This window comes from Hippoglossus hippoglossus, chromosome 16 (assembly GCF_009819705.1).
Source record: "Hippoglossus hippoglossus isolate fHipHip1 chromosome 16, fHipHip1.pri, whole genome shotgun sequence".
NCBI classification, from domain to species: Eukaryota; Metazoa; Chordata; class Actinopteri; order Pleuronectiformes; family Pleuronectidae; genus Hippoglossus; species Hippoglossus hippoglossus.
Window position 1 is genome coordinate 690663 of NC_047166.1, and position 9934 is coordinate 700596.

Here is a 9934-nt window from a genome sequence, read left to right on the forward strand (position 1 = left end):
ATAATAAGTGAATATTTTGTTTTTAATTGTAGTTTTATAATAAATCTGAGAAAATCTTGATATTTCCTGTCTCATCTTTGTTTCCTACATCACGTTACCCATCTGCTAGCATGCTAATCTGTTAGCAGCAGTGTTCATCATGTACTCGACTTCCTGTGTCCTTAACGAGTTCTGTTAGAGAAGATGAACGAAGCGTTTCTGGATTTCCTGGTAAACGAATTCTTCACCATCAACAGTTTGTTTTTATTAAATTCCGTTTATTTTCTTCTTCTTCTTTCAATGAGACGCTTCAGGTGGTTTTCTCTTTGATTATTGGTTAGACAGGTGTCAGTCAGTGTCAATCAGGGTGAAGCTGTGACCTATCAGATCTTAGGTGGGCGGGGCAGAGACGACTGGTTCCTGCTGGTTCTCCTGACTCCACCATGACGTCTCCAGGACTGGTCCTGATTCCTGCAGCAGCACACAGGGGGCGCTCTGCTGCCTCCTCTGTGAGTACTGACTAAAGCTGCGTCTCAGGGCTGCGTCCTTCAGAGGCTGCGTCCTTCAGAGGCTGCGTCCTTCAGAGGCTGCGTCCTTCAGAGGCTGCATTTGAAAGTCTCCTTCAAATGCAGCCGACAAACGTGTCCTTCCCCCCCGAAGAATCGTGTGTTCAGAGCAGCTGGTGAAGACGTGGAACGTTTAAAGATACAGATGTTTTCCTGTGTCTCAGTCTGTCTCAGTGTGTCTCAGTGTGTCTCAGTCTGTCTCAGTGTGTCTCACTCTGTCTCAGTGTGTCTCAGTGTGTCTCACTCTGTCTCACTCTGTCTCAGTGTGTCTCACTCTGTCTCAGTCTGTCTCAGTGTGTCTCAGTCTGTCTGTGTGTCTCAGTGTGTCTCAGTGTGTCTCACTCTGTCTCAGTGTGTCTCAGTGTGTCTCACTCTGTCTCAGTCTGTCTCACTCTGTCTCACTCTGTCTCACTCTGTCTCAGTGTGTCTCAGTCTGTCTCAGTGTGTCTCAGTCTGTCTCAGTGTGTCTCACTCTGTCTCAGTGTGTCTCAGTGTGTCTCACTCTGTCTCACTCTGTCTCAGTGTGTCTCACTCTGTCTCAGTCTGTCTCAGTGTGTCTCAGTTGGTCTCAGTCTGTCTCAGTGTGTCTCAGTCTGTCTCAGTGTGTCTCACTCTGTCTCAGTCTGTCTCAGTCTGTCTCAGTGTGTCTCACTCTGTCTCAGTGTGTCTCAGTGTGTCTCACTCTGTCTCACTCTGTCTCAGTGTGTCTCACTCTGTCTCAGTCTGTCTCAGTGTGTCTCAGTCTGTCTGTGTGTCTCAGTGTGTCTCAGTGTGTCTCACTCTGTCTTAGTGTGTCTCAGTCTGTCTCACTCTGTCTCACTCTGTCTCAGTGTGTCTCAGTCTGTCTCAGTCTGTCTCACTCTGTCTCAGTGTGTCTCAGTGTGTCTCAGTCTGTCTCAGTCAGTCTCAGTCTGTCTCAGTGTGTCTCACTCTGTCTCAGTGTGTCTCAGTCTGTCTCACTCTGTCTCAGTGTGTCTCAGTGTGTCTCAGTCTGTCTCAGTGTGTCTCACTCTGTCTCAGTGTGTCTCAGTGTGTCTCACTCTGTCTCACTCTGTCTCAGTGTGTCTCAGTGTGTCTCAGTGTGTCTCACTCTGTCTCACTCTGTCTCAGTGTGTCTCAGTGTGTCTCACTCTGTCTCAGTGTGTCTCACTCTGTCTCAGTCTGTCTCACTCTGTCTCAGTGTGTCTCAGTCTGTCTCACTCTGTCTCAGTGTGTCTCAGTGTGTCTCACTCTGTCTCAGTGTGTCTCACTCTGTCTCAGTCTGTCTCACTCTGTCTCAGTGTGTCTCAGTGTGTCTCACTCTGTCTCAGTGTGTCTCACTCTGTCTCACTCTGTCTCAGTCTGTCTCAGTGTGTCTCAGTGTCTCAGTGTGTCTCACTCTGTCTCAGTGTGTCTCAGTGTGTCTCAGTGTCTCAGTGTGTCTCACTCTGTCTCAGTGTGTCTCACTCTGTCTCAGTCTGTCTCAGTCTGTCTCACTCTGTCTCAGTGTCTCAGTGGGACTGTGACCTCTGCAGGAGTAACTTTGTTTGTGAGAGAATAGTTTTGTACAAGTTCAGTAAAAACAGATTCACCTCCAGTTGATGAAAACCTGTTTTAGATTCAAACACAAAATGAGTTTGTCTCTGATCCAAGTGGACAAACATTCGGCTGAATTGCATAATCTCTGTGTAACGAGTGGATGAATCGTCCAGTGTGGTGACATAATCTCTGCAGGCGTCATCACAACCGATTACACAGCTTCAAGCAGCCGTTTGTTCTCGTGCACAAACGATCGTGATGAGAGGAAACAGAGAAACCAACACACGGAGCAAACAGGAAGAAGAAACAAGACCAATGAGGACATCAGACCAATGAGGACATCAGACCAATGAGAACATCAGACCAATGAGATCATCAGACCAATGAGGACATCAGACCAATGAGATCATCAGACCAATGAGGACATCAGACCAATGAGGACATCAGACCAATGAGAACATCAGACCAATGAGGACATCAGACCAATGAGAACATCAGACCAATGAGATCATCAGACCAATGAGAACATCAGACCAATGAGAACATCAGACCGATCAGAACATCAGACCAATGAGATCATCAGACCAATGAGATCATCAGACCAATGAGATCATCAGACCAATGAGGACATCAGACCAATGAGATCATCAGACCAATGAGATCATCAGACCAATGAGAACATCAGACCAATGAGAACATCAGACCAATGAGATCATCAGACCAATGAGATCATCAGACCGATGAGAACATCAGACCAATGAGAACATCAGACCAATGAGATCATCAGACCAATGAGAACATCAGACCAATGAGGACATCAGACCAATGAGATCATCAGACCAATGAGAACATCAGACCAATGAGATCATCAGACCAATGAGAACATCAGACCGATGAGTCATGTATAATAATAAATATAAAATGTCTTGAGTTCTCAGTCTGCAGCTTCAGGTCACTGCTGTCGTCTGATTGGTTCAGCAGTAACATGGCCGCCAGGTGGACAGGATGTTATCGTGGTCACGATGGCGTCGTGGTGAACGAAGGCCTCCCGGCTGCCGAACAGACTGGAGCTGCTGGAGGGCACGCCGCCGATGACGGGCAGGTAGGAGTGATGGAGGATCGGGAGCTGCACGGACAGACGCCGCTGGACGCTGAGAGAAATCAGACACAAATAGAAAGTGCTCGCGTCATCGTCTCATCGTCTCATCGTCTCATCGTCTCCCACAGAATCGAACTCTTCAGCCAACAAACACAAAGGACACCAGAGGTCGTGTGTCCACCTCAGAACACAGAGCGAGCGGCTCTCATACCAAACCATCAGCTCTGTGGTTGGTGTTGTGACATCATCAGACTAATCAGGGGACCACATCTGCTCTGAACTCACAGCTCAGGAGCGTTGACGTCCTCTGGACTCGACAGCTTCTTCTCCGGGTTTCTGTCGTCAGCACGAGCTTCATTATTCCAGCTCACAGATCTGAGCTCAGCTGCAGGAGGAAGAACAAACAGTTAAGACATGAAGGAGAAAAACATCCACTGAGGAGGAGGAGGAGGAGGAGGAGGAGCGGCTGCACCAGCTCCACACGTCTGTAATATTTAATATTCAGCTGCAGCTTTCATCCGTTGTGTAGTTTTGTCGTGTTTGTGGTTACCGTGGTCTGATCTCGGCACATGGTGGAGGATCTCGGACTCTGACGACAGCTGCATGGTGATGGTTTCTATTTCTGCATCGAGCTGCAGAGGAGACGACAAACGAGGAAGAACAGTGAAGAAAGTGGAGCTTTCATGTTCCAGGATGCAACTTCTGCTCCTCGTGGCATCAAATGATGATCACAAGTGTTTTGACCATATTTCACAGTGAAGTTGACCTTTGACGGTTTGGATATAAAATGTAATGACAGAGTTGAATCTGAAGCGATTGTCTCTGGTGCTCGACCTGAGCACCTGAACAGAATCAGTCCTGAAGGTTCCTCTGACGTTTCCTCACCTGTGACGTTCGACTCTTCAGCTGTCGGTTCAACCTGCTCAGCTGCTCCTCGTCTTCCTCCTCTGCTGCCTCCACCTGCAGCTCACACGGCGGCTGCAGTTTGCTGCTGTTCAGCCTCACGTGTAAAATCTGCAGACACATTAAAAACCCTCTCGTCAGTCAGGGAGTTCTCAGTGTTTGAAAATGAACGTCAAGGCCGAGCCGCTGACCGTCGGTCCAAACAGGCCAATCAGGATGCAGATGTTACAGCAGAGGATGAGCACGCTGCTCAGACAGAACTGAAGAGGAGGATTGTGGGACGTCAGCAGTGACCCCAACACTCCTGACCCACTGAACACCGTCACTGCAAACATGCTCAGCGCCAGACGTTGACCGCTGACAGCTGGATGGTCCGTCTGCACCGACCTGATGTTCCAGGCCAGGAAACATCCCAGACCCTGAGGAAAGAAACAAGGTTTTATTTTATTATTTTATTTAAAGACACCAAACCCACAACTGTAAAGTCATCACTGACCAGCAGGGGGCCTCTGTATCCGTAAACAGCAGTTAGCCACAGCTCCATGTGGCTGCAGCCGCAGTGTTCAGAGAACGGCTGAACCAGGACGTCCTGGTCCGACGGGTCCGTCTGCAGACAAATAGAGTTCGTATTCATTTCTGCCAGTGTGATAAAAACACATGGTGTTTATGATGAGAAGCGTGGTCACCTCTACGTGATGCTGCAGCACCACCCGTCTGAGCGGGTCCAGGATCTGCCAGGAGGTTAAAACCAACACGTCCATCAGGAGCATCCAGAGCAGGAGGCGGCTGCTGCGACTCCGCTGCTGTCGATGACGCCACAGGACAGAATGAGACTTTTCTCACAACATTGGGTTTGAGCAGTTGAAGAAGATGAGTCGTACCTTCAGCTTGACTGTGCAGAGAGAATAAAGAGTCCATGTTCTGATGAGGAGCACGGTGAAGGACACAGTGTGACCCACACACAGAGTCCACACACCAGCCTGCAGCAGCAACAGGAAGAACACTGAAGGTTTCCTGCGTAGATCTTTAAATTCATCTTGACAACGTCAGTCTCCTGCTGAGATCTGACCTGAGGACTGTGAACAGTCGTCACCACGGCAACAAATCATCATCTCACTGACCCACTGGGATTCATTTTCCCTGAGAAGGACGAGCGATGTTTATAAACCCGTGTGTACGTGAGAGTACTTTTCATTCTTCAAACTCACAGAACAGAGAATCTCAAACGTCCCGTCAGACACCGAGGCTCCGTCCACACCAGAGACCAGGACTGAGGAGGAGGAGAGGAGGACGCCCAGCAGGAGCAGCTGGTCCTGGGACACGCTGCCGGACCTCAGCAGCCTGAAGGAGGAGTCACAGCTCAGCGTGCGACAGGCGACACAGATGTGAACGTACAGACGTACCAGTGTTTGCGGTGGAAGATGATGAAGCAGAGGAGCATCAGAGCGATGATGATGGTCACAGCTGCAGCCGAGGAAACGATGCTGTACTGAAGAAGCTTCACGTGACGACGCTGCGGACGCACCAGGGTCTGATCTCTGGCTGGTCCTCCACCTGCAGGACACCAAGAACATTCACCTCATTTCTGTGAAAACATTTATTTGTTTTCATTTTATTCATTCTAATGAAAGAAAGACTGGAAATAAAATCTAGAAACTCAAAAAATGTAACTTAAAATAAGGTAAAACAGCGAGAAAGCAGCTTTCAAAATAAAATTACTTTCTGACCTTTAAACTTCAGAAGGTGGTTCCTCAGTCGGAGCTGTTGTGTTTCTGAACTGAACTCACCCACCAACACACCACTGCTGCCTGCTCACACACACACACACACACACACACACACACACACACACACACACACACACACACACACACACACACACACACACACACACTGTACATGAGCTGAATATGATGATGTCAGTCGTTACTGAGCAGGAACATGTTTCATCACCTTGGAACTGAATCAGTTCGATGCTCGTCGGTCTTTCTCCGTTTCTGAAGAAAACTGGTCCCTGAAAAAAAAGCATGACTGTCACACATGAGCCGTGTCAATCTACACATCTACATGTCAAACATCTAATTTATATAAATCTACTGTATATACATTTCAAAAGTACCAGTTAAAGTACAAACCTGCAGTACTGGTACCAGTACCAGTTACAGTATCTCGACTAGTACAGGTTAAAGTAGTTATGCAGAATCATAAGTAACATTCACTGTATTAGTACCGGTATTGGTACCAGTGTGCAGTACAAATATCGATAGCATCATTACTAGTACTAGTGCTGGCTTGGTACTAGCACTGGTCAAAGTACCAGTACTGAGTACTAGTAACAAGACGAGTACTGACAGTATTAGTATAGGATTGGTTACAGTAACACGACCACACAGGTGATGTTTTCTCTCTGAATATATCTGTATATTTTCCCTTCAGGGGTCAGAAGGTCACAGTTTCTCACCGTGACGCCTTCAAACTGTGTTTTCTTCACGGCCTCCAGCAGCATCTTCTGCACCTCGTCCTCGCTGACCGTCACGTTCCTCTTGGCGCTGTACTTCTCTCGGTGCTTCACGGCCTCCATCACCTGAGCCAGAGCGGAGGCAGCCACCCACACGGTGTCGTAGGCAAAGGCATGGAGGGCGCTGAGCGGGGCCCCCTCCTGGATCAGCTGTTGGAGGTAGGCGTCCTGGTAGTTCTGAGCCGTCTGCGGGACAAAGGTCACGGTTACAACACGGTCCAATCAAAGTGCTCCATCTTTTCATCTTTACTTCCTGACCCGTCCAGAGACTCCGGGTGTGTTGGTGTCGCTGAGCGGTCTGATCTGCAGCCTGATGGATCCGTCTGCAGCCGTCAGGACGCTGGTGGTCGTACAGCCAGAGACGTGCCCCCCCAGCCTCCACCCGCCGGTTCCTCCATCAACAACCATCCACTGGTAACGAGACCCAAACAGGTTCAGCCTGTACGCCTGAAGGTCACAGAGAAACAAACCACTGGACTCATAGCTCCTCCAAGTCAAATCCAATCAAGATGCACACACACTCATTAACATCAGTCCTCTAATCATGTCCGAGTTTTCTCTGAGAAATTAGTGAGAATGTTGGAAAGCATCAAATCTCACAATGTTAAAGAAAGAGAAAAACAAACCCTGAATCAGAACCAAACTTGAATGAGTTCTTCTCTCATGATCCTTCCACTAGTTTGTGTGTAATGCTTCCAGCTATCAGACAGCTGATGAAACCCATTGTGACGTCTGAACTCACACAGCAGAAAACCTCAGACACAGAATCTTCTTCAAACTGAGCGATGATGATCCGAACGTCAAGATCCTGCAAAAAACGACATTAGCAAATATTTCAGTCCTGAATCTGTCACATGCATTTTCATCAGTTAAATCTTCACTGAACAACACGAGTAGTTTGTTCACGTGACTCGAATGAGATGTTTCCTACTGACGCACCTTCAGTCTCTTCAGGCTGCTGCAGACGTCCTCAGAGACGGTCTCCGTGGAAACAGGCTGAACTTCGACCTTCAGCAGCTGTCGCATCAGATCCTTCTTCATCTGGAGTTTTATCAGTGTGGACGAATATTGAATCATTTCACAGATTCTTCACAGAGCTGAAACCTAAATGTGACTGATCAGACATGTTGCTTTTTATGTGTTGACTCATTACGCCACCTAGTGTTTCAAACCATCTTGGACCTTGCAGGCTCGATGTCAGGACATTTACATACATGTGAAAAAGAATCATCTGATCAAAGGTGGGCGGTTCCTCATGTGGGGGGGGGGCACTAGGACTCAGGCTTAATTTGGCAAATCCAGGGGAGAGCACCTCAGCAGAGGCTGATGGAGCACAGGTGAGTGTGCACGTGGCCTCTTGGTGAGCAGAAGAAACTTTGTGTTTTCATCAGTGTGTGACTGTAGCTGCAGATTCACCCTGAGGTGTTGGATTTTATATGTAATTATTGAATGTGATGGAGTCTTAATACGGTGATTTAATTACAAAGTATGGGTCTAACAACAATTAGTCTTTTGTAAAGGGTCATAATGGTCCAGGAGTAGTGACCTGATGATGTCAGATGAAAGGTCAGGAGGTCACCATCATCATCACCTGTGAGAGTCTGGTTGTTTCCTGCGTGACGATGCCGACTCTGGTCCAGTGGTGGCGCTGCAGCAGTTTGACCGTGGCCTGGTTCACAGCTCGGTCTGACGGCATCGTGCTGAACAAGTTCCCGTACCACTTCCTGTTGGCCAGGCTGGGGGACGCCGCCGCAAACGACACCTGGAGCGTCCGAGGACACAGAACACTGTCGTCAAGACAACAACAGCAGCTGATGCAGAGTTTTCACATGAACAACAAACGTGAGCAACATTCACGTCCTCGTAAAACATTTACAAAGTCTAGTGAATCACAGTGACTGGTGTATTTTTGTAGAAGCCAGAGGTGTAAATGTACCTGCACCAGGTTGAGAGCAGGCAGCGAGCGAGCGATCAGTGACGTCACCCCTGGACACACCCCTCCAAACACCATCAGGTACTTTGGCCCCGCCCACATTGCGTCGAACAAAGCTTTAAGCGATTTCGCAGGATCGCACTGCAGAACATGACAAAAACACAACAGATGGATGACATGACAAAATCTATTTCACCCCCTGGTGGCTGGCTGCAATACAGGTCATAAACCCCGCCTCTTCCATGTAAGCTGATGGGACATGTTTTATAATATAGGATAAGATGGTGAATATCTGTTGTTAGGGACCTTGTGACAGTTAAGTGTCCGTCAGTGAGTCCACAGGTCTGAGACCCACCTGTGAGTCCAGCAGCTGGAGCTGAAGATCATAGTTTCCCAGCGGTGGTGGTTGTTTCTTCAGGTCCTGCAGAGCCAAGGTGACGGCTGCACCCAGTCCGGCCGTCAGGTTCACCCCCCCCTGCCCGGAGCTGACCGGCATCATCCAGAGTACAGGAAGAGGGTGGCGGACCTGAGCCAGCACCGGGCCGACCGTCAGCCGGCAGACCAGCAGCAGCAGGAGCAGCAGCTCCGAGCGTCCATCGTTCACCATTGTTCCACTGATCTGATCCTCCTGCTGCAGAGAAACTAATCCTCACGTGCTCAGCTGAGACTCACTGAGGAGATAAAGAGATCAAGGTGCCACCAGATCCTCAGCACAGACTGCTCACTACTACAGACTGCTCACTACTGCAGACTGTTCACTACTACAGACTGCTCACTACTACAGACTGCTCACTACTGCAGACTGCTCACTACTACAGACTGCTCACTACTACAGACTGCTCACTACTGCAGACTGCTCACTACTACAGACTGCTCACTACTGCAGACTGCTCACTACTACAGACTGTTCACTACTACAGACTGCTCACTACTACAGACTGCTCACTACTGCAGACTGCTCACTACTACAGACTGTTCACTACTACAGACTGCTCACTACTACAGACTGTTCACTACTGCAGACTGCTCACTACTACAGACTGTTCACTACTACAGACTGCTCACTACTACAGACTGTTCACTACTACAGACTGTTCACTACTACAGACTGCTCACTACTACAGACTGTTCACTACTACAGACTGTTCACTACTACAGACTGCTCACTACTACAGACTGTTCACTACTACAGACTGTTCACTACTACAGACTGCTCACTACTACAGACTGTTCACTACTACAGACTGCTCACTACTACAGACTGTTCACTACTACAGACTGTTCACTACTACAGACTGTTCACTACTACAGACTGCTCACTACTACAGACTGTTCACTACTGCAGACTGCTCACTACTACAGACTGTTCACTACTACAGACTGCTCACTACTACAGACTGCTCACTACTACACACTGC

General features: G+C 48.5%; 1 protein-coding gene and 1 long non-coding RNA gene across 2 annotated transcripts in view; both read right to left on the reverse strand.

Moving 5' to 3' along the window:
- The window catches only part of LOC117776912, a 1022-nt gene extending 638 nt beyond the window's left edge, over nucleotides 1-384 (reverse strand). Inside the window, exons 1-2 of the long non-coding RNA XR_004616517.1 lie at nucleotides 217-384; nucleotides 1-113 (exon numbers count right to left, since the gene is read on the reverse strand). The exon at nucleotides 1-113 is cut by the window's left edge and continues 533 nt beyond it. This is a non-coding gene — a long non-coding RNA (uncharacterized LOC117776912). The remainder of the gene's footprint in view (nucleotides 114-216) is intronic.
- A 1531-nt stretch (nucleotides 385-1915) lies between these two features.
- Nucleotides 1916-9719, reverse strand: LOC117777329 (gamma-aminobutyric acid type B receptor subunit 2-like). The gene is made up of 20 exons (XM_034612029.1): nucleotides 9626-9719; nucleotides 8872-9233; nucleotides 8520-8657; nucleotides 8175-8345; nucleotides 7523-7624; nucleotides 7326-7391; nucleotides 6842-7030; nucleotides 6527-6769; nucleotides 6019-6079; nucleotides 5793-5873; nucleotides 5469-5619; nucleotides 5274-5406; nucleotides 4947-5045; nucleotides 4752-4868; nucleotides 4562-4672; nucleotides 4257-4484; nucleotides 4048-4176; nucleotides 3713-3794; nucleotides 3448-3547; nucleotides 1916-3214 (listed from the first exon to the last, which is right to left on the reverse strand). Exons 2-20 carry the CDS (start codon nucleotides 9121-9123, stop codon nucleotides 3016-3018), a joined length of 2652 nt encoding a protein of 883 aa, XP_034467920.1. The 5' UTR covers nucleotides 9124-9233; nucleotides 9626-9719; the 3' UTR covers nucleotides 1916-3015.
- Between the last annotated feature and the right edge of the window lie 215 nt (nucleotides 9720-9934).